The sequence below is a fragment of the Panthera uncia genome (assembly GCF_023721935.1).
Source record: "Panthera uncia isolate 11264 chromosome B3 unlocalized genomic scaffold, Puncia_PCG_1.0 HiC_scaffold_1, whole genome shotgun sequence".
Classification (NCBI taxonomy): Eukaryota; Metazoa; Chordata; class Mammalia; order Carnivora; family Felidae; genus Panthera; species Panthera uncia.
Genome location: NW_026057582.1, coordinates 26,901,955 through 26,926,309, shown reverse-complemented (window position 1 = coordinate 26,926,309; position 24,355 = coordinate 26,901,955). Strand labels below are relative to the sequence as shown.

The 24,355-nt window shown below is 52.7% G+C and overlaps 1 protein-coding gene across 1 annotated transcript in view; it reads right to left on the bottom strand.

Annotated features, from left to right (window-relative positions):
* The window catches only part of LTBP2 (latent transforming growth factor beta binding protein 2), a 105,468-nt gene that overhangs the window by 68,388 nt on the left and 12,725 nt on the right, over positions 1-24,355 (bottom strand). Inside the window, exon 3 of the mRNA XM_049612485.1 lies at positions 12,193-12,442. Within this exon, the coding sequence (XP_049468442.1) occupies positions 12,193-12,442 (250 nt within the window). The remainder of the gene's footprint in view (positions 1-12,192; positions 12,443-24,355) is intronic.

Below are 24,355 nucleotides of genomic sequence, written 5' to 3'. Positions count from 1 at the left end.
GACGGTGGCAAATTAATTAACTGATGGCAGATTTAAAGATTGTGTAACTGGAAAAACTACCGGGCCCATAAATCAGAAACTTCCTCTACGTCCCAGACAAGGGGTGAAACCTGATATACATATATTTGAAAACCTTGAACTCAAAAGGAGAATTCACAAGGTCCAAAAAAAATCTCCATTATTATTTCTGAGGCATGTTCTCTCATACAGCTTTCCCACCCATGCCACACACACGCACACACACACGCGCGCACACACACACACACACACACACCCCTACCCAGAGGGTGACATTCATGGAGTACCCACAGTTCTGTGCAAAGCAACCAATGGGCCAAACATCCCTTGGGGCATCTGAAAGAGAGCATTGACTGTCTTTTCAGTCCCTTCTCGCTTCATCACTCCCTAACCTTTTCCTTCCAAACAAAAATCCTAGAGGACGTGGGTCAGTTAAATGCTCCGAGTACAGCCACAAGCTTGAAATGTTTATTGTTACTATTTTTTAAGTTGGATGCTGGAAACTGCACGCATTACATTTGAATGACCCCAACAAGCCGCCTTTGTTCCCCACCCACGGCTGTGGAGAATCTACTCCAGGCTCTTGCTGGTTTCCGGTTTCCGTGGTCTTCCGAAAAGACCCTAGATGCCTTGCCTGCCCCAGTCCCCGTGGCTCCCACACCAGGCTTGCTGCTCTGCACTTGCCTGAGCTCATCTGCTCTAGAGGCTGTCTAGCAAAATCGCGGCTGGCAAGGGCTCTGAGGTCTTGAGTAGAGCTGGGCTGGAATGGCCCTCCCCCTCAGTGTCCTCACTGTGCAGTGGGGTTAACAGGAACGTCCTCGTCGTAGCGTCACCGTGAGGACCCACTAATGTGCTGGAGATCTTCCACTCGCTCCTCCGGACCTTTCTCCACCCAACTCTGGGCCCCAGGAGGCTCCGTCACCCTCTGCCTTCCAGTCCTGTTCAGCCGAAGGGGAACCCCAGCAAGCGGGCAGGAGAGGGAGTGGAAGTATTGATCCTCCCAGCTCCCTCTTGACGGGCACCATGGGGCAGCAGCGGTGTATTCCTCTAACAGAGGCCACAGCCCTGTCATGGCCTTCTCCTGTGGCTGAAGCTACTCTGGTTCCAGTAACCGCTGGCCCCTGGCCCCTTTGGACTTCCCTACACAGCCACCCCCGGGATATCCCATCCCTTTTATTACTTCCTCTAACCCTGTCCGTGCCTTTGCAGATAGACCCTTTATCAAACTGAGCTCATCGAGTGTGCCATCTGTTTCCTGTTGGAACTCTGATTGATACGGATAAAGAGCATCAGCTGTTGAGTATTGAACACTTAGCCTTGTGACTCAGCACTTTACCCACTTCTATTTTATTCTCATCACGGCCCTGGGCAGCCAGGGTTAGCATCATCCTTTTACACTGAGACGCAGGGAGGGGAAGGAATGCACAGCATCAAATGGCTGTGAGCAAAAGAATCAGATGAAACAGAGGTCTGACTCATGACCCACGCTCTTAACCACTACGTCATATGGTCCCCGTTATTAGGTGGTGCCTGTTGAGTCCTTTGCACAGTAGGGCCAGCTCACTCAATAAGGCTCCACAAACGGTAGGTTAAAATAACAACCATACCACACGCAAAAAGAGCCCCACAATCCTAAATTCAACTCTAGCATAGCCCTAACCCAGCCCTAGCCACAACCCTAAGGTTAAAATCTCACTGTAACACCACACTAAAGTTACCCTCTCATCTCACCCCGACCACCACCCTATTGTGAAATACAGTATCACCCTCATCACATCCCTCGTCCCACCCAATCCTAACCCAAGCATTCACCACTGTAACCACAATTCTAGACGCCCCATCAGGGTCAGACTAGGGTCAGGGCAGGGGCGAGCACTGGGAGGTCTCCCTGACCCTCTGCTTGCTCCTGGGTAATTGTTCCCATCCCACCGACAGGTGCCGTCCTGTCACCTCACTCCACTTATACCCCACTAATTAGACTCCACGTGATTGGCCAAAAGACATTTGTGCAACATTTGCTTCCCGCATGTCACCGAGCTGGTGGCTTTGGTGTGGGGAGGGCAAGGAGAGGAAAGAGGAGGGTAGGAAATCTAGCACAGCAGGGCACCATAATGCTGTCGATGGTGTGCGGAAGAAGGATCGTGGAGGAGGAGGAAGTTCCCTAGCTTTCTCTATCACTTTGCTGCAGGCTGTGGGCAGATCGGAGGTGACGAGCTCCTAGCTCAGAGAATTTTCGAGGGCTAGCGCCTGGGCTGGGCTGGAGTTCCTCTCTGTAATCACACCTAGCGAGGTTCTGATAATCCCGGAAAAGGAAGAGATTCCTGGAAAAGGGAGACACACAGTCTTCACCAGAGATTTGGGGGCTTCCTCAGGTCAGATGTTTGCCTTCAAGCTTAACTAGGAGAGAAAGGAAGGCAAGAGAAAGGGTGCAGGAAGCAGACACCATTTTCCTGGAGCCTGCCCACTTGTCCTACGTGGGGAGCAGGAGAGGTATTAGAATGTGCTGGGCTCCCTTCTCCTCTGAGCACTCAGAGGCCTGAGCTTGGCATCTCCACCAACCCAGAGGTGTCTGCACTGGGCTGAATATTCCTTCTTCGTGATCTCTGTTGGGACCACTAGGCCTAGAGGCAAAGCATAGCCAGAATGCATGTCTCGGGCTGCATCTGCCCAGAGTCTGTATCTTTTTGTTATTCATGCACGGCTAGCCAAGACCCCGCCCAGGCCCTGAGCTCTCTGGGTCTCAGGTACATGTGTGGGTCAAGGACGTGCATATTAACACTCTAAATAGCCCCAGGGGTCCACCCCAACGTTACCATTTCAAAGAAATCTAGAAGGGACCTCAGCAGCCATGCCCAGTTATAGAGCACTGCTTTGAAGCAACATACTTTGTGGGGGAACTGCGAAACATCTCCCTCCTGAGAAGAAGCCAGGTTCGGGGTCACTGCACACAGCTGCACAGGTTGTGCACTGCACAATTCTTGGAGTACCTATCATAAAGACTGTGAGGTGACAGACATCTCCTGTTGTATCCAGTTATGGAAATGTCCAGCACAGGATAGCCTGTCTCACTCCTCTCCCTGGTGGGAATGGAGCGCTTCAGACCTAGCCATTACCAGCAGTCTGCTGGGCAGTGCCGAGGGACCCTGCAGAAAAACCTTAATGTGGCCCATCTACACTTGTAGAATCCTCTACAAGCGGCAGGGAGAGGGGCATGGGCAGTAAAGGAAGCGCTTAGCTGAGACACAGATTTTTTTTCTGCTCTCCTCAAAAAGCAGCAGCAGGGCTTCTGGGATTTCAGACTTGGGAAAATAATACCCTCTCCGTTTGTTCTGGCTGGAGGCCCACAGTGAGCATCTCCCTCTGAGTCCTCCCTCTTCCAAACCCACAAGTCCAGGGAGACGGGGTGGTTCATGGGGCTCATTTAAGGCCCAAGAGGCAGAAGAAACTGGAAGAACAGCCCCTTCACAGCTGCCACAGTCCTGTACCAGCCTCCTCAGAGTCTGCTAAGTCCGGCTCTGCCCCAACCTAGTCACCATTAGGAGAGAAGCATTGCCCTAGGCCCACCTTGGCTCCAGAGCCTCCAGGCCATGGGGCAGAGACAGGGCAGGTTCCCACCTGCTGGGAGGACTGGGAGATCCCCTTCCTGATCAATGACATGCTAGGGGATGGGCTGAGTGTCAGCTCAGAAGGGAACGGATGCAAGACCATCTTTCTTTGCTCCAGATAGCAAGAGGGGATGCATTGCAATAGGGGTGTTCATTCAGTAGCTATTTATTTATTGAGGGCTTACTATATACCAAGCACTGCTCTAGGATATCGGGATATGTCAGTTAACAAAGCAAGATCCTTGCCCTTGAGAAGCTCACATTGCAGCTGGGAAAAAACAGACGATAAATACTAAACATAACAAATGATTAACTTAGAAAATAGAAAATAAAAAGTACTATGAAAATAAAAAGTAAATAAGATGAGAAGAGTCTCAGATTGGGGGTTTACAATATTAGGTGATAGGGAGCTAGGAGATGTCTCCCTCCCAGAAGAAACCAGGTCCAGGATTGCCACATACAGCTGCACGGGCTGTGCACTGCACAACTGTTGGGGAACCCGTCAGAGACACTGTGCTCTGTGCCGTGAAGTACATCCCCTGGTTTGTATCCAGTGGCTAAGATTAACCCTAAGGTGAAAAGTGGTCAGGAAGGGCCTCAATGAGGAGCTTCTCCTGAAAAGTAACCCATGCACAAATAGGAGACATAAGAAAATACCCCAGCTCACTGTCAAGACTGGTAGTTAACAACATTAACCAGCATTTGCAAAAAACATTACGGTTCACAACGCAATCTTTTGCCCGCAATGTTCTTGTTAATCCTGACAACATCCCAGTGAGGAAAGAATTATTTGTTCCTATTTTGCAGATAGAGACAATAAGTCTTAGTGAAGTTAAGTGGCTAGCCCAAGCCACAAAGCTACTTAGTGTCCTCGCCAGAAAGAAAATTGGGTCTCCTGCTTCTAAGTCCTTTCAAAATAGTGTATCCAAGGTCCTCAGGGTTGGGGAAGTCCAGAAAAACCCCAGGGGGCAAGCTTGGGGCTCAATGTTAGAAAAACAAATCAGAAAAAAATAAGGCTAAAAAAAAAAAAAAAAAAAGGAAAGGAAAAAAGGAAAGATGACACTCAGTCCCCAGAGATCTCAAAAGCCTGACTCAGACAGGATTGTAGGGTTGAGTTAACCTAACAGGTCTGCCACTGCATGGCTGTGAGGAAGGGGTGACACAGCATGAAAGATGCAGGCTGCTTAACCCCACTGCAGCCTTGCCAAGGAGAACTTGAGGCCAGAATGTCACGGACAGCTAAGGTCTGCCCCAGGGAAGGCATCATGTGTCCTTGTCATGATCTTGGAAATAGGTAAAAGGGGACTAAGCACATTTCACCATCTGGGACAGGAAATGACCAAGCTGGAGGCCAGAATCTGAGACCGTTAGCTCGACCTCAGAGAAGACCCACTCTATGTGTCTGATTTACAAATGTGGAAACTGAGGCCCCGGAGGGCAAAGGAGTTTTCCAAGGCCTTCTAGCATGAGTCAGTGCCTCATCATGTCCCAGGGGAATTGGAGAATGGTCTTGGGTCCAAGGGGCCTTGAACGAGGGAGGAGGGAGGGCAGAGGGTCATGTCGCCCAAAGGAGCCAGCAGAGGGCATGTGACAGCTTGTCAGAGCCCAGAGCAGAGGAGGGGAGTGGGTGGGAGGTGACTGGAGCAGCAGGCAGGCTCAGGGGACCTTGGCAAGCCTTCAGAGTGGCCCAGAGTCAGGATCTCCTGGGTTCCAGAACAGACCCCTAACCCAGTTGCCAAGCTTTGTCGTGCCTCCGTTTCCCTATCTGTAAGTCTAGACAGTGGGGTGGAGGAAAGCCCATCCTGGCAAGTGGGATGTGTCACACTGATTTGTCATAGATAAGGTTATTTATTGGACCTCTCGTGTGCCAGGCACCCCACCGATCCCTCCACATACATTATTTCAATGGATTTTCTCAACCCTCCTATGAGATGGGCATCAGCTTTCCCATATCAGAGCCAAAGAAACTGAGCTGCAGTGAAGTAAAGTGACTTGCATAACTAGTTTGTGAGGGCACCAGGGTTTAAATTCGGCCTGGCTCCAAAACCCAGCACTCCCCTGAGACACACGTTGGCTGCTTCCTCGCACCTGCTCGGCTCCTTCCGTTCCCAGCTGCCCTCACCCCAGCTACCTAGTTTCTGGTTCTGGGTCATCGGTCTCCTCTTTGCCATTCTGTCAGGCAGCGGGTGCTGCCTTTGCCCCCAGGCAAGGAGCCTGGGTCTCCCCTGCGGTGGCTCCTGGTGCAGTGATCTACTTGGGCAGAGAGCACCCCTTGGGAGCTGAGACCCTGCACCCACCAGAGGAGGCCCAGGCAAGGCCTGGGAGTGAAGGGGGAAGCACTCCCATGGGAAGCCTGTGGGCGCAGTCTCAGCACCAGCAGGTTAAAGGTCACAGGTCAGGAAGTGCCAAAGGGGGCCCAGGTAGAGAGGTGGGGGCTGAACAATTCGAGGGCCCTGCCCTAAGGAGGCGAGTCCTACAACCAACCACATGCACCCACACGTGCTCAGTGGCCTGGTTCTCACCACTGAGGCTGGGCCTTCAGCAGGGGCTGGCTGGTACCTGCCCTTCCTCCCTCTCCCACAGGCAGAAGCCTGGAGAGGCCGGTCACAGGCCTGCATCTCAGGCCAGGCTGGGGGAGTGCAGACCAGTGACCTCACCTCTCTGAGCTTCGTCAACAGAACGGCACAGAGCTGTGACGGGTACATGAGATGACTGGGTGGAGACCTGAGCCTGTCCCTCAGCACGTGTTCACCTATCCCCATTCTGGGCCAGTTGTGTTCGGGTGCTGGAGGTGTGGCAGCAAGAATGCAGATAAAGCCCCCTGCCCTCCTGGACCTGGCCTTTTTACCGGGATAAGAAAAACAATAAGCCAAACAAATAAGTAAAACACAGAAGACATTAGTGCAGTGGAGCAAGATCTCTGGGGTTGGGGTAGGGAGGGAGGGTTAGGGAGTGTGCAGGTTTAAATCAGGTGAACAGAGGACCCCACTGAGAAGAGAAGGGCTGAAGGGGGAGGAAGCGAGCCATGTGAGGATCTAGAAGGAGTGTTTGATGTGGTTTGAATTGTACCCCTCACCAAATGTGCTGAAGTCCTAACCCTCATCCCATAATTGTGACCTTATTTGGATATGGGGTCTGTGCAGACGTAATCAGTTAGGTTTAGACGAGATTATATTGGATTAGGGCACACCCTAAATTCAGTAACTGGTGTCCTTATAAGAAGGACACCACACACACACACACACACACACACACACACACACACACACACATATATACACACACACAGATCAGGCCATGTGGTAACAGAGGCAGAAATTAGTATGAGGCAGCTATAAGCCAAGGGACCCCAAGGATTGATGGGAGCCACCAGATGCTAGAAGAGAGGCATGGAACAGATTCTCTCTCAGAAGGAACAACCCTACTGACATCTTGACTTTGGATTTCTGCCCTGTTGAACTGGAAGAGAATAAATTTCTGTTGTTTTAAGCCACAAAGTTTGTAGTAATTTGTCATGGCCACTCTAGGAAATATTAACACGGTATCCCAAGGGGGTGGGGGGATAGCAAGTGCAAAGGCCCTGAGGTAGGTGCACCTCTGGCATATTTGAGGAAACACCAGTTGGCCAATGCGACAGAAGCAGAGTGAATGAGAGTAATGGATGGTCAAACCTGACATCAGAGATGTCAGAAAGGTTTTGGGGGCCAAATCGTGTAGGGCCGCCCTGTGGCAAGCCCTTGAAAAGAGGAGTTGTTGCACTTCAGATGGAGGGTCCCAGCTGGAATGGGCTGCGGTGGGTGGGTTTGGTTGGCCCCCATGATCTTTGTCCCCTAGCGTTACACTTTTGAATACGTTACATTAAATGACAAAAGGAATGACACCCATATAACACTGTACGTTAACTACACTGGAATTAAAATTAAAAAAATAAAACAACTAAATGGCAAAGAGAAATCATGGTAGCAGATGGAATTAAGGTTGCTAATCAGCTGACAAAACAGCTGGATTACCCAGGGGGGCCCAGTGTTTAAACGTGGAGGAAGGTAGCAGACAAATCAGTGAGAAAGAGTCAGCCAAAGAGGGAGGTAGAGGGGAGATTCAAAACGTGAAGAGTTCACGTGCCATTGCTGGTTTGTAAGATAGGAAGGTGGCCACAAGCCAAAGAGTGTAAATGGCTTCTATATGCTAAAAACGGCCCTCAAGTGACAGATAGCAAGAAACAGAGACTTCAGTCCCACAACTGCAAGGAACTAAATTCTGCCAACAACCCGAATGAGCAAGGAAATGGATTTTCCCCTAGAGCCTCCAGGAACTGAGCCCGCTGACACCTTGACTTTAGCCTGGTGAGACCGGAGTCAGATGTTTGACTTATAGAGCTGTAGGATAACGCATCTGCATTGTGTTAAGCTGCTGGCTTGTGACAATCTGTTATGGCAGCCGTAAGAAACTAACACAGTGGATTAAGACGTGGGGTGTGTGGACAGGAGATCCAGGAGAGAGAGACAGAGAGACAGAGAGAGACCGGGTTAGTAAAAAGAAGGCGAACTCTAGCTGCCTTCTGGGGGAGCAGCCAACGGACAGCCACTACCATGGGGCCCACAGCTTCCCAGACCTCTCCCCTGCCGACCCCTGCTTAGCACTGTCCTCCAGGCCTGTTGTTGCCCAAGGAGTGAGCAAGACTGCTTAGAATGTCCCCAGACCCCAGCTTCTAGGTCCTTAGGTCAGGCTAAGGAGCAAACCCAATGGAGGTGACTCCCATTCTGAGAAATGTGACACCTCACTCAGCCCCCTCTCCCATAGGGCTCCCCTCCTTACCATAAGGACGGTCCCGGTGGAAGAAACAAGCCAGCCAAACCCACTATGGGTGCTGCTGTGGGATCTGCTGGTCCCAGCTCCTCTGAGGCTGGCCTGGGCCTCTGGCTGCTCCCCAGAGCAGGTCTATGCACACATGCATGCACCCCACGTTCTGTCTGCTCTTTGCCACCCACGTCCCCACAGCAGAAAGAACCAGCCTGCTGATGGCTAACCTACACTGAGGACTAACTCTCAGGCACTCTACTAAGTGCTCTGCATACACGGTCTCATTTCGTCCTTTCTGCAATCCTATCAGGTGGGGACTATTGACTCAGATTACTTAGGATTCTTGCCTAATGTCACACAGCTGGTGAGTCGTAAACCCAGAATTGGACTCCCCAGGATTGTCTGAGCCCAAAGCCCAGGCTGGACCCTCACTATTCAAGGTGTGGTCCATGGACCAGCGGCATCAGCATCACCTGAGGCCACGTTAGAGCTGCTTTCCCCAGACCTGCAGCATCAGCAGCTGCATGTTAACAAAGTTCCCAGGTGGTGCACCTGCCCGTTGCAGCCTGAGAAGCTTGGATGTAAAGCGCTCTTCCATGGCTGGCTGGTCTGTCCCAGGTGGTTGTAACCACCCCTGCCCCACCTCTTCAGGCCTGTCCCCAGCTGCCTGGCTCCTGCTCCCCAGGTGGGGCAGGCCCTCTGACCAGTCTTGGGGAAGGTCTCGGACCTGGGTCTCGGAGGGAGTCTCCAGGCCCCTGCAGCCGGCCCAGGCCACAGCTGGACGACCTCCATCCACGTCTGCCTCTGCATAGGGCGAGCTGCTGCTGCTGCTGCCCTAGACGTTCCTGGCCCCTCCCTTTCGACTTCCTTCGGGAACACACGTCTCTTGGCCTCTGTCTGGTGTTTTCCTGAAGGGGGTTTCCCGGACATCACCAATCCTTGCAGTGTCTCCCCTCCCCAGATATTTTGGGCCCCCCTCTCACTTCTAGAGTGCCCCCTGCTTCATGCCAGTCCCTCTATCTGGACACCAAGGGCCTGTGCAAGTTGCCATCAGGAAAGAGGCCAAAGGCTGCTTGGGGAACCTAGCCAAGCTCACAGGAAATGTCTGACACCACCAGGCAAGCGGGATTTGGCCTCTCAAAGCAAAACACAGCTGGGCCAACAGCAGGCCACTCGGACTTTCCCAGATTTCATGGCACTGAGGTCCCGGGGCAGAGACAGAGAGACTGGGCCGGCCTGGAGGCTGTAGCTCATTCACGACCACACGGTAGCCCCTGGCCAGGGAGGCTGTGAGGCTCGAAGAGGACGTCCCTGCCGTGGGCCATTGACCTCACTGTGGGCCCTCGCCCTCCACGGCCTCTCGCACACATGGATCCTTTGCTGGGGGACGGAAGGCTCGTGTAACCCAGCCTCGTCCTCTCCCCAGCACTGGGCCTCATCCGTCGATTCATTTCGCTCACATAAGTTGAGCACCTACAGCGAGCCAAGCATAGTATTGGGTACCAAGGACACATCCATAAGAGAGCAGGACATAGTCCCTACTCTCAGGGAGCTTCTGGTCCGGTGAGCAGATGAACGGACTGTCCCGAGGGAGAGTGTGAGGTGCTCCACCCGGAAGCACAGAGCCTCACCTCTTCCTGTACTCAGAGCAGCACAGGGGCTGGTGTGTTGGTTCCAGGTACAAGGCGAGGAGCCAATGCTGGGTGGACGCTTTCTAGGTGACTCTTCAGTTTGGACCCAGTGAAGCAAATGTGGACTGAGCATTTTCTGTAAGTGAGCACTGTGGGAGGAGCTTTGCGGGAGATCCAAAGAGGAGAGACGGAGTCACTGCCTTCCAGGGCCCAGGCCACACAGTCTGATTGCAGACACAGGGCATAGATCCACAAGGGATGCGTTGCAGGGGGTCAGAGAGCTGGGCGGAAGTGATCAGAGGGCCTTTTGGAGAAAGTGGGACTGGGCCTTGAATAGCAGGGGCGGGATGGGCTGGCAAGATGGGGCAGGGGATGTTGAACAGCTCTGACGCCAGAGTACAACGGACAGCATGGCAACTATCCCCCATCCCCGCTCGCGCATAACAACAGGGATTCTGTGCATTATAAAACGAACGAGCCCTGCAAGCCAGAAGAGAGCTTGCTGGTGAATTCCAGGCTGGAAGGACTCTACTCCCATCCTGCTCTGGGCTGACTCTGGAGCTTGTACCTCTGGTGTTCTTCCAGATGTCTTCACACCAGGCCCACCTACCTTGCATCAACAGCTGGGACCAACCATAACAAGGCTCAGGCCCTGTCCACCTGCTCACAGCCAATCCCAGGTCATTCACTCTGCTTCCTATGTTGTCTACCTGGCCACTAGCTCTGCCCTTCTCTCTGCCCCCGCATCCCAAGGCCTTGGCCAAAGGGTCTGGCTCTTCTGGTTTTGATTTGGATCTCCCTAGACCTCAGCCTGAGTCTAGCCTTGTGCTCTTTGTGCTTCTGGCTGCCCTGGGAAACTACCTGCCTGGGTGGTTGGGGCTCTGGACCCCTACCTTACTGAGACCCTGGTTGCCTCCCCCTTCCGAGTTGCTGGACGATCTCAAGCTCCTTTCCTTTCTCTCCTGAGCTTTTCTGCTGGGGCCCTGATCTTGAGGTCAGCCTCCTCTCCCTGGTTCTCCTGGCCTCCCAGAGGACCACTCCTTTTTCCCCTTAGTTCAGCAAGACAAGGTTGCAACATTTCAGAAAGAACATCTTAAGTAGGAAGCGAATGGAAAAACGAGCCTGAAAACCAAAAGGAAAACACAGCCCCCTAGAAATGGACCAGTTTACAGAGTTCAGATTTCCTGTCCAGAGCTAGAAAAAGTCTAGCCAGGTTGGCTGGTAAGCAGGCCAGGGAATCCTGCCCATGAACATTCCCCTCACCCCACATGCTCCTTTTCTTCCCCTTCAAGGAGAGAGGTTACTGCTGAGCAGTGAATGAACTGAAGGGTTTCTTCAGGCAGAGGGGTCCTTCCTGCATGGACCATAGGCAGGGCAGGAGGTGGAGGAGGAAAACATTTTTTTTTTTAATGTTTATTTATTTTTGAGAAAGAGAGACAGAGCGTGAGTGGGGGACGGGCAGAGAGAGAATCTGAATCTGAATCACGGAATCTGAAGAAGCAGGCTCCAGGCTCAGAGCTGTCAGCACAGAGCCCAACTTGGGGCTCCAACTCACAAACTGTGAGATCATGACCTGAGCCAAAGTTGGACGCTCAGTCGACTGAGCCACCCAGATGCCCCAGAGGAAAACACTTATAAAGAGTTTACTATGTGGCAGCCACTGTTTTAAGCACTTTCTTCACATTAACTAACTTAATCCTTACAACCATTCCATGCTTGTGATTATCATCATTGTCCCCGCCTCACTGATGAGGAATCAGAGAGGTAAATAACTTGCCTAAGGCCACGCAGCCAGGAAGCGGCCACGCCAGGATTCGAAACAAGAGGGCCCGGGTACATGCCCTCCTCAGCTTTCTCCCAGGACTGGAGGGTAGAGACTCCACTTCCCACCTCTCCTGGCCACCCCAGCCTGAAAAAGCCTGTGCCAACCCCAACACCCACGTTTCTGCTCCCTGCACCTCTGGTCAGGGCAGGGAAAGGGGAAGAGAGCAGGGAGGAGGGAAGGAAGGATAACTCTGGTCTTCCCCACCGAGGTCTTCACCAAACAGTCCTAAGGAAGATATCGAGAGAGAGAGAGAGAGAGAGAGAGAGAGAGAGAGAGACTTACCCCTGGACCCGAGGTCCCACTGAGGACTTACCTGGCCGGCGGCAGCTGCGAGGCCAGCGAGCGTGTTCTGGGTGTCGTGGTGCTTTCTCTGGCTGCACTGCTCCTGCGTGGGTTGGGTGACCCCTCGGCTGAGCGCCGGGGCACTGGCCTCGAGTTCTGGGGGTCAAATTCCTCCTCAGGAATGACCTCCTCGCAGCGGGCTCCCCGGAAGCCGGAGCGGCACACGCAGAGCTGGGGCCGGCTACAGGATCCCCGGTTCTGGCAGGGCGGCTGGCACACAGCTGGGAAGACAGGGAGAGGGATGAGGGCAGGGGCCCGGACGTCCTGACACTTTCCTGGCTGGTGCTGCTTGGGCTTCCCCACTCAAGCAGGGAGCCCGACTCTGGCCTCAGAAGGCTCCCTGGGCCCATTTGTCCCCGCCTCCCCCCTCCAGTCCCCAGGGTGAGGTTCCCCTGTCATCTCTGAACAGCCAAGCAGACACCGAATGGCCAAAGGTGTGAGGCACTTGACATTGTATGGTACATTTGTGCTCACTTCTGGTTGTCTGTCTCTCCTCCCAGACTGAAAGTCCCAGAGGGCAGATGTTTTGTTTTCTTCCCTCCGGCTGCCCCAGAACTTGGAATAGAGACTGTCACAGAGTAGATTCTCAATAAACAAACAAACAAACAATGAATGAATGAATGAGTTTCTTTCATGGGAAAGGGCTCAACACTGGCCTGAAAGTCAAGGGGCGGGGGGAGGTTGAGTTGTTGGGGTTTTTCTGTCTTCTGTGAGCTGCGTGATCTTGATCTCATTTAGCCCCAATTTCCTCATGAATCACATGAAGGGCAGACTGAGGAGGCTGGGGGCATCCTAAGGGTCTCTCAAAGACATCTTCAGCATTGATAGTCTCTCTTCTTCCTCTTTGGAGAGCATCTGCTCTCAAGCTCCTCACCTTCCTTAGCAAGTGGTAGAACTCCTGCCCAAAAGCAGGAAGAATTCTGGCTCCTGGGCCCTGGATCCAGCCTGGGGGCAAAGTGGGGCTGGACCGGGGCCCCTTCCTCTGAGCTGGTGCTGTGCAGCAGCCACTGGCCCCCCAGAGCCATGACTTTTCACTGCCCTTCATCACCTTGCCAAATCTGGAGTCCCCTCCAGTGACTAGCAGTCATGGGAGAGAGAGTCCCATGCAGAGGTACACATCGGGATGCGGGGCCCTGCATGGGGAACACGAACACAAAAGAACCCAGGAGAGCATGGTTAGGCTCATGTTGGATCCTCTAAACCCAAAGTTGCCTCTATCTGTCACTCATTCACTCAACAAATATTTGCTGAGCCCCTACTAGGCACCAGGGACAATGTCTTTGTCTACGTGGAGCCCACAGTCCAGTGGGGGGGACCAACAGGAAATGAGAAAGTACCATAACATTGCTTCGGGCGGTATCTCAGGCTGTGAAGACAATTAAACAGGGCGATGCGGTGGCCCATACGTGACTTTAGATGGGGAGATCAGGACAGGTCTCTCTGAAGAGCCGGCCACAACAGATACAAAGGAGGTGGATAGGCCAAGGTCTTCCAGGCAGACAGCCAGCCAGGCACATCCAAAGCTCTGGGGGCTGGAGGGAGCAGGGTACGTTCGAGAAAGTGCCAGAGGTCCAGGGAGGCTGGGGTCTGGTGATAGGGGAGAGCATGCAAGGTCAGGGAAACAGAGGCAGATCACGCAGACCCTCGTGGGCCTCAGTTATTCTAAGTGCATTAAAATACCAGGCACCACGACACAGATCCTGAGCCTGGGATTTCCTGAGCTGTACTCTTCTTTCTGAGAACAGGCCTGGAGTCCACACGAGGGGCCAGTCTGAATAAATCTCTCCAAAATTCCACTTGGCCCATGCCACCCCCCTCTCGGAGACACTCACTGGCTCCCGGGCGCCTCCAGAGATCAGCACTGAACACCTTCCCCCGTCTGATCTCCCTCTAACAATCAATCCCTCTAAATTAATCCTCGGTGGCCAGACCGGCCTGTGGGTGTGGCTCTCTCTTCTTTCTGCCTCTGTGTGTACTGTGGTCCCTCCTTGGAACTCTTTCCAATTCCTCTCCACTTAACCTAAGTCCTACCGTTCCCTTAAGGCATCTTCCCCATCCCTGATGACCGCCTCGAGCTAGTGCACCCTCCTGTGAGCAGCTGGGACTGGCACTCACCGTGCACACCGCTCAGTGGGCATGCTGCCGTCAGCATGATGGGTGTTCACGTATGTGGCCCAATTCCCCATGGATTCCTGTGATCAGGTCCTGTGGCTGTCCCTTACACCTCTTTGCATCCTTAGCCCTAGTATACGCGCACCAATGACAGATTATTTTTTATTAAGGCAGCTACTATCTATTGGGTGTTTACACTATGCCAGGCACAGTACTTTGCATATACTATCTCATTTAACCCTAACAACAATCCTTTGCAGCAAGGGTGATTATGATTCTCATTTCACAGATAAGGCCTCAAGCTCAGAGAGGGTAAAAACTTGCCCGAGGTCACCCAGCTAGTCAGTGGTAGATCTAGGATTCGAATCCAGGTCTGTTTGACTGCAAAACCCAGGCTCTTTCCTCCCCACTGCTTCCTCCCTACCATTTCTGAACCTCTACCTGGAGCTGCTGATGAAATGAAGGGATCTGGTGGCTTCAAGTCAGCCACCGAATGCACCTTTGCAGGTGGTGGAGACTTCAGGACCCTGTCCCTCTCCAGAGCCCACACAGTAAATCTTAGATGATGATGGACCATGTTTACCAGTTCATGCATTCATCCAGTGAACATTCATAGAGGACTCACTAGGTGTGAGGCCTATGGCAGAAAGAACCAATCTCTCATGCATGAAGTGTATTGTCTCATATGGAAGCCAGGAGATAGGTCATGTGAAAAATGTCAGCCAGATCCTCGAACCCAGGCTGAGGCAAGGAGAAGGGAAAGTCACGGAAGGCTTCCTGGAGGAGGTGGTGCTGATCAGAGACACAAAGGATGTGTTGATCGGTCATCATGTCGGTCAAGGGCAATCTGCCTACTCAGGAGAGAGTGGGGAAATACAGGTCTTACTTCAGGATTCCAACCATGAGCTGAATCCTGTTGCCAGAGCATTTCCTGACTGCCTCAGCATCACTTCCTGGAAGGCCCCTGGCCTCCAGATAAACAGACCATGTCAGAAGATTGACCCTGAGCGCTTCCCCAAACACACACTGCCACAGTGGCAAGATTTGGGCCTATCTCCTGGCTGCCACTCTGGGGACTTGGCCCCCACCTGACCACCCACCAGGCCCCGTCACCACCACCCCAGAGACCAGCCAGGCAGCCAAACCAAGGTCAGTGAATACTGCGGAAGCAGGTTTGTTCAGGGCAGGTCTTGGCCCTGCTTTAGTTTTGAGAGGAAGTAAAAAGGGAAGGCCTGAGTGTTTTCCCATGAACACCGCAGGGCGCCTAGTCTCTCGGACCATCTCCCTGCCGGCTGTGACCAAAGCCTGGCCTGGGTGAGAGGAGTGTCACACAGCCTGTCCCAATCCCAGTCTCCCTTCCACCTTTGAGTGGGCAGTCCTTGCCTTAAGACAGCTTTTCAAAACCAGTCTGGCTTCTGTCCTTCTCCTCTTGGGCCCCAGGATGGCCCATTCTTGACTTTAATAATAAGATCTTTCACACTCTAGAAACCCCAGACCTGAAATCCTGCAGGCCTCCCTGTCTCACTTTTATTTTGATTCACTCACTTCTGGTTCTGCCTTATTTGCTACTCTATTCCATCAACAATTGGTGGGCACCCTGCCTTGGCCAGACTGACTGCCGGGGGGCGGGGGTGGGGGGGGGCACAAAGACAACAAAGCTGGTTCCTGCGTGGAGGAAGCTCTGCCCAAGGGTGGGTTCTCACAACCACAGAAGCCCCTTGCCAGGCAGGGCGTTAGGTCCTCACTGAGGACCCGGGTTGGCCAACATCGGCTGGTACAATGAACAGCTTATTGAAAATGGGTGGTTGAGGGAAACCATAAAAACAGCACTTATGGATGGATGGATGGAATGCCATGGTAAATAAAAGTTCTAAAAGTCTTCCAAGCCAGCCAGGTTGGTTGGCAGAAAAAAACCTGCTGGGGAAGATAACCTCTCTGGATCAACCATTTACGAAACTGCACAGAGGCCCAGATTTGCCAGGTGTCAGGGTTTTGGAGGTTTTGAGCCAGCTCTCACTGACACGATCTGCACCCTCTCTTGAGTTGTTTTACATGTTTCAGCAAGATGCAGGGAACTACCTGACCTCCTCACTAAAGGGGTCACGCTTCTGTTCTGAGCGGGGCATTGCCTTATGGGACTGGAGCTGAAACTCCTCTCTTCTCTCTCCACTACCCCCAAAGTCACCCCCAAATGGTTCAAAGTGGTGGTTCCTAGTGCCCATCTGTCAAGGGCACATTCTTATGACCGTTTTTACTGGTCTGCCATAAAATGAAGAAAATTAAAAAGTTGCCCCGAGTTTTTTTGTAATGCTATTTTCCCATTTAAAAAGTGTCTTTTATTTTGAGATAATGTCTTTCCTACTTTTTTTTTTGGTACTCCCTTTATTTATTTATTATTTATATATTTATTTAAAAATTTTTTTATTAATGTTTTCATTTTATTTCTCAGAGTGCAAGCGGGGGAGGGGCAGAGAGAGGGGGAGACACAGAATCTGAAGCAGGCCCCAGGCTCTGAGCTGTCAGCACAGAACCCGACGTGGGGCTCGAACCCATGAACTGTGAAATCATGACCTGAGCCGAAGTCAGACGCTTAACCGACTGAGCCACCCAGGAGCCCCTTTAATTTATTTATTTTTTAAATGTTTGTTTATTTTTGAGAGAGCGCAAGCAGAGGAAGGGGCAGAGAGAGGGGCACAGAAGATTTGAAGCGGGTTCTGCACTGACAGGCTGACAGCAGAGAGCCCTATGTGGGGCTCGAACTCACCAACCAGGCAATCGTGACCTGAGCTGAAGTCGGACGCTCAACCAACTGAGCCACCCCGGAGGTACCCCTTGATGTTCTTTTTAAATTAAAAGTGATGGCAAATGGTAGTTTGTATTTCTTTTTTTTTTTTTATTAAATTTTTTTTTTTTAACGTTTATTTATTTTTGAGACAGAGAGAGACAGAGCATGAACGGGGGAGGGTCAGAGAGAGAGGGAGACACAGAATCTGAAACAGGCTCCAGGCTCTGAGCTGTCAGCACAGAGCCTGATGCGGGGCTCGAACTCACGGACAGCGAGATCATGACCTGAGCCGAAGTCGGACGCTTAACCGACTGAGCCACCCAGGTGCCCTGGTAGTTTGTATTTCTAACATCCTCACGTGGCAAAATGAAAAGTTGGCTACTGTACTTCGGTACCTATGAGGTTTTTGGATATTTTACTGGTGCATGAAATCCAGAAGTTTGGGACCCCTCGGCAAGAGTGGTCATGTGTCCTTTTGTTGAAAGGAGACTGAAGCAAAACGTTCCTGTCAAATGAACACAGGTTTCAAAGCTGAAGGATCAGAAAGGAAATCATCCCTGTCAGAACAGCCGATGGCAGGGCCTGCTGCATAAAGCAGAAAAGGAAATGCCAAGGGCCCCGGGGCAGGCAGCTCCATGCAGTGTTGCGAGAATTTTAGGAGAGAAAACTCCCAGCCGTGGCCAGCCGGGAAGTCTTTATGTTTTGTTCTTGGAGCCTCCTCTCTCCCACTTTTCCACAGGAGCAGAGATCATGCTTTATACTTGAGAAATTAACCAGGATGGGGTACATGGCTTTCGTGAGTATTCACTGATTATTGGTAAAAAGGTTGTCAATCATGATGCCACGAAGGGCACAGCCAGCACCCCCCGCCCCCCACCCAGAAGCCAGCTTCCTCAGACAACCAGCAAGCAAGGCTGTTTCAGCCTCCCCGGTGCTCACTCCCCAATGCCAGTCCTTAGCCATTCATAATTTGGGCTTCTCCTGAACCCTTGCTTTTCTACACTCTCCTGGCACTCTCTTCCTCACTGAGGATTGGACATGTGGAAAGTTTCAACTTTGGGAGTTCAGCTCTGTGCAGTTAGCAGGATGCCGAAAGAGAGGGGAATAAAAAGAAAACTCCTGAAATTGCTTTGAAAGTAAGAAATAGAAGGCATCGTTCCCTCCAACCCCCATCTTCTGGCTGTGCCCCTTCTCCCTTCACTCCACTCCAGAACAGTTGAGCTGAGGTTTGCTCAGATTTTCCACACAAACCCCTGCCTCTGGGAGGAGACCAAACTCAGAATGGGCAGGCCCGGGGGGATTCTGGAAATAGCTCTCGCCGTGTGGCCTTACTCCTGCTCTGAGCCTCTGATCAGCTACTTGGTAGCAGAAAGAACATGAGGCTGGGAGTCAGAAGGGTTTGGTTTGACCCCGGCTCAGCCACATCCCTGCTGTGTGACCTTGGACTCGTCTCATCTCAGCGAGATGCCTCAACCGGTGCCTCAGTGATCTCTTCTATAAAAGGGGGCTGATAATTCCTGCCTCAAAGAGTCATGTGAGTCTCAAGAGAGATCGTGGGTGTGGAGGGGCACTGCACTCTCTACAGCTGTGCGACGCAACAGTCTAATGCTGCAGCCACAAGCTGTATGAGGTTATTTAACATGAAATTGATTAAAATCAAATAAAATGTAAAATTCGGTTCCTCAGTCACAGAAGCCACAGTTCTGGTGCCTCTTGTCTGGGAGATGAGCCTTGGCTGCAGGTCAGACTCTGGGCCCAGCACCCCCTCACCTGAAGCTCAGTTGCTCCCCAGATTAAACCTCCATTTTCCCTAAAATCCGTGTCAGTGGGACACAAAGAACCTACCCACTAAATTACCGATCCCTCCCTCAGGACAGGGCCCTGTCCCCTTCTACATCCAGAGGCCTTTGCAGACAGGACAGTCTCTTCCCCACCCTCAGTGTTTATCTCAGCCCTGCCCTGGGCACCCCAACTTAGGCCCTCACCCAGAAGTTTTGGTTGGCCCTGGAATTCTCTTACAGGGGGTGGGGTGTCCACTACGGCTTGAGCAGTTTCTGCATAGCCTTGACCTTTGCTTTCCACAGAAAGAGACTTTGATTGTTAGAGATCTCTGAGGCAAGGAAATGCCCGTCGGGTCCCCAGACGACTTCAGAGTCCACCTAGGCCCTGTCCACACCCGAGCTCCGCCCGGCGGCTGTGTCTCCAGGCCCCAATCTGGGCCCTGAGACCCCAGGTTGTGGGAAAAGTCAGGTCCTCAAGGACTTGCCCGGCTCCCGCCGCAGCTGTTCTCGGGACGGCTGGAAACAGCACTGGGGCTCAGGGGCCAGCCAAGCACCCGGCTCCAAAATAGCAGTTGTGTTCACATAAAAGCCTCTAATGAGAGAAAGATGCCGTTCTTGGCCCCTCGTGTGCTCTCTGCAGACGCCGTCTGGCAGGCCAAGCGGGCCTCTACCGTTTGGCGGCCAGAGGGGAGGAAGGGGAGGTGTGAGTCAGACCTTGGCCCCCAGCCCCTCGGCATGGACCGCCCTGCTAATTGCATTAACAAATGCCACAACGCTGGGCCAGTCAGGGGCAGGAGGCCAAGGGCAGAGAGCAGGCCCAATTCCCACCGGCTCCAGCAGGCATGAGGAGGGAGACCACTGGGCAGGGCTCACGGCCCAGGGCTCAGGCCTGGGTTTGTCTCCAGCTCCTGCGCCAAAGCAGAAGAGTTACCCCACTATCCCTGCAGCCCCGGGGCCTTGTCTGAGAACAGGCAGGGTTTGGAGGTGTCAGTGCCAGAGGGGCCTCTGGAGAGGAGAGAAGGATGGGATGGGGCCCCAGGACAACCTCCAACAGGGATGGGCCCAGGAACCAGCCTTTTCCAGGGGAGTAGCTTCGGGGCATGGAAGAGAGTTCTGTGGTTGACATGAAGCCCACCACGCTGTTCTCCAAGAGCACCAGATCCCTGCCCAGGACCCAGGAGGATCAGGAGGCGGGGAATACACCACTCCTGCTTACAATTCAGCCAAGGTCATGGCAGAAGCACAGCGGGGAGAACAACCCTGCAGTCAGAGACCTGTGTTCAGATTCTGTGGGACTTTAGCTCACCTCTGTGAGCCTCAGTGTCATCTAGAAAATGGTCACGCATCCAACATTTACTATTTACCTAGGATGGTAAGCAGGACAGACATTGTCCTTTCCTTCATGGAGCTTCCAACTTAGAGAGTCGCAAAACAAATAAACACATAAATAGGAAAACCCAAACCAAGGTATGAGTCATGGAGGGGAAAAAGTCAAGGGGGCTAGGATCCAGAATAACAAGGCTGGTGTGGGCAAGCCCTGACGGAAGGGTTAGGGGAGCTCCTCTGAGGAGAGGCACTTGAAACAGAGATGGGAAAGATGACAAGGAGCTGGCTGCATAGAGAGAGAAGGAAAAGCAAACAGAGCAGCATGTGCAACAGCCTGGAGGATGTGTCTTCCAGGAACCCAGGCTGGATTCGGTGAGCCGGGGGAGTTCTGGGAGACGAGGCTGGGTACACCGCGGCAGGAAGGAGTGAACAGAGATGTGTTATGATATGGTTTATGGAGAAAGACCCAGAGAGTGGGGAGAGCAGCCAGCAGGCTGCAGCAGTCACCCGGGAGCCCATACTGGCTCCTTAGACTGGAGAGGCAGCAGGGGCAGCAGGGAGAAGCAGACAGGCCCCCGAGGGATTTAGGAAGTGAAACAAAGAGGGCTCAGTGAGGGGTGTCCCGGATGGCCCCCAGATATCTGACTCGAGCATTCAGGTAGATGTGGATGGCTTTAAACAGGGTGGGTAACACCTGGGCAGGAGAGCTGGCAGAGGGAGTGAAATGACGAGCTCCTTTTGGACCAGTTGAGGGTGGGGATGTCTGGAGAATATCAAGAACAGATGTTGAGTAGGCATCACGACGAAGGAGTCTGGAGGTCAGAAAAGAGGTCTGGCTGAAGCCGTCTATATAAATCTGGGTGTCGTCAGCCCAGAGATAATGCTTCCATCCATGGGGATACGTGAGATCATTCTAGGAGCGGTACAGCAAGAAGGAAGTGGACCCAGGGCTCAGTCCTGGGGAACCCAATGTTTAGTCACTGGGTAGAGGACAAGCCACAGCCAGGGACAGAAGAGGGAGCACAGCAGAGAACACATGATGACCACTCACAGGGTCAAGGGGGTGAAATGTTTAGCGTGGTCCCTGGCTATAACAGAGCATGGCTGCTATTATTGTTGTGTGTTTGTTGACAGTTAAGAGTGCCTACTAGGGCTCAATAATGGGGGACGACTAATGCTTGGGTTGGCTCCCATGGCCTCCCTCTTTGCGGGGGAGATTTCGAAGATCTGTGGAAAGTCTTGGGGAATCCCAGCATTAAGATGGGCGCCTGGCTGGCTCAGTCAGTTGGGCGTCCAACTTCCACCTAGGTCATGATCTTACAGCTTGTGGGTTCGAGACCTGTGTCAGGCTCTGTGCTGACAGCCCAGAGCCTGGAGCCTGCTTCCGGTTCTGTGTCTCCCTCTCTCTCCATCCTGCCCCCACTCGCCCTCTGTCTCTCTCTCTAAAATAAATAAACATTAAAAAAAAATTTTAATAAAAAAAAGAAAAAGAAAAGGAGACTCCAGCCAAGGAGGTGAGAAGAGGCAGCTGGGGATGGCAGAAGGAAGCTACCAGGCCACCCATGTGATCCTTCACCTACTCAGTCCTTTACCGCACGTGGACCAGGTAGACACTTCACTGATATCAACAGGACACAACACCTGGCTTCATGATCCCTGGGTAAGAACATCTCCTAAATACTTCTTTGAGCAAAGAGCCTTGGGGGCACATACCTGCCCACCAGGAAAACCTAAGGTACCCGTATATGCTCAGGGGGAGAGATGACGGTCTCTTGCTAGTATTGCACCTTCATGTTAATCCACTGAAGTTGTGCGATTATTCCCCTTGGCCACTTCTCACCTTGCTCTCCTCCACTCCCCGCCAACCACTGAGTCTCAGAGGATGGTTCTTCCAGAGACAAGCCACACAGAGGCTCAAAGCTGGCTCCTGGAAGCTCCTAACCAGTCAGTGAAGATCCCACCCGTGCTGTGACTCTTTTCCCTAATGTTTGTTCGGCACTTACCATTATGAGGCCCTGGGCTAACTTCTTTACACGTGCCACTCCTCTTCATTCTTATAACTACTATGGGTGCCATTCTTATCCCTGTTTGGCACGTGGAAAAACTTGAGGCTGAGAGCAGTCAGCACAATCCTGGGATGGGCCCTGTATCATTCAGTACATGCTGACTGAGCCTTTTTATACCATGTCCAATGAGCACCTGCCACTGTGCTGCACGCCGAGGGTCTCGAGACACAATCCCTTCTCTCGACGTCAAGGCCAAACACGCACGGAGCACAGGGAACATGCCAGGCCTTGAGCTAAACGTTCAACCTGAGTTATCTCATTTGTCTCTTACAACTCTGTGAGGCAGGGACTACTATTAGTCGCATTTTACAGGTGAGGAAACTGAGGCACAGAGAGCTTACGCATCTCACCCACGGTCACATAGCTAAGTGGCAGAGCTTGCATTTAAACCCAGGTAGTCAGCACAATCTCCTGGATGTGGATTAAGATGACAGCCAAACTTACCAAGTGCCAGGCTCCCTGCACAGACTTGTCATTTATCAGGACCAAGAGTCCTGTCCCTCCAGAGCCAGGCTACCTGGATTCACAGCCAGGCACTGCCGATTCCTAGGTACATGGCTTAGGGGAACAGTTAGCCTCATTTGTAAAGGGACAGAAAGATCAAGTCAAACTTATAGGATTGTGAGGATTAAAAACGAACAACATACGAACAGTACCTGAAATACGGTAATAGCTACAGACTGTTATTATTGTTAATCCTCAAAAACAGCACTGTAGAGATGGTTGCACCCATTTTACGGATGAGGCTTTATGGTAGAAGAGGGCCAGTCACTTGCCTGAAGACGCAGGGCCGGGATTCAAATCCACGACTCCTTGGATTTGGCACCAGAATCCAAAGCACACGCTCTCAACCTTGAACCTTACTGCTTGGTGGTGGTGACGGTGGGGTAACCCACCTAGCCCCCTCAACAGCTACAGGGACTCCTTCTGCCCTCCCCAGAAGAGTCCCAGCCTCTGTGCATCTAGGCTGAGAAAATAATGAGAAATCAAAGAATTCTTCAAAGCTTCTCTCCCCGCATGAGCCTTCAGAAGCCCCCAAAGCTTGTGTGTGTGTTGGGGTGGTGATGGGGGTGAGCCAGTTTGGAAAGGCTGGACAGTCTTCCAAATGCCCCAACTATAAACAGGATCCAGTCAGCCCACACTCTACGGTGCTTCCCCTCAGGAAGGACTTCAGGCAGGCCCCCGTCAGCTGCCTCCACAAATACATAAACACATAAATCCTGGGGCAGAGCTGGCAAAGCCACAAACGGGAAGGCAGAGACCAAGAGCAGAAGAAGAGATTAGAGCCCAACTCTCGACCCTGCCAAGGTGGAGTGAGGAGCTGGGATTCGAACAATGGCTGCCTACAGACGCAGTGGCTCCCTGAGGTCCAGACACTGGACAGGGAGGAAGGAAGGGGCCGGGCGGCTGGACTGGTATGTCACAGCCACCGAGGATTCTGTGAGAGGAGGTGAGAGGGGACCAGGGTGTGGCCCAGCGGGCAAGGGCCATCCCTCCCTGTGCATGGGCAGTGGGTTGGACCCACAGATATCTGGGAGAGACCGGGGGACAGACTGAGTCTCCATAGGGTCCTGGGACTAGACTTCATTCTTGGAAGTGAGGGAAGTCCTCCTCGTCCGCCTCCCTCTCCCGCTGGCCAAGGAGGCACCCCACATGTGTGAAAGTGCTAGGGAAGAGTCCCGAGCATTCTCCAGCATTGGTACCTTGGCTCCAGCCAGGAGGGCAGCTGTGGGGAAGGGAGAGGAAGATACTAACCAACAGGGGGAGGCAGGAGAGAGCCAGCTGACAGGGTGTGGTGCCAAGAGCCCCACATTCTACAGAGCCAACACCCCACCGCCCACGTGGTTCTCGTTAGGCTCTTTAGCAGCAAAACAGCAACAAGCAAACAGTACAAGGCCCAGCTAACCAGCACACAGACCTTCGGTGGGCAAGCCAACCTCCAGTTGGGAAAGGCCCCCTGGCGATTCCTCCAGGAGAGCTGCCAGCTGCGTGCCAGGGTCGAGGGGGGATGACCAGGGGAACAGCAGGGCGAGGGGACCCGGAGAGAAATACGGGGGCTGAGGA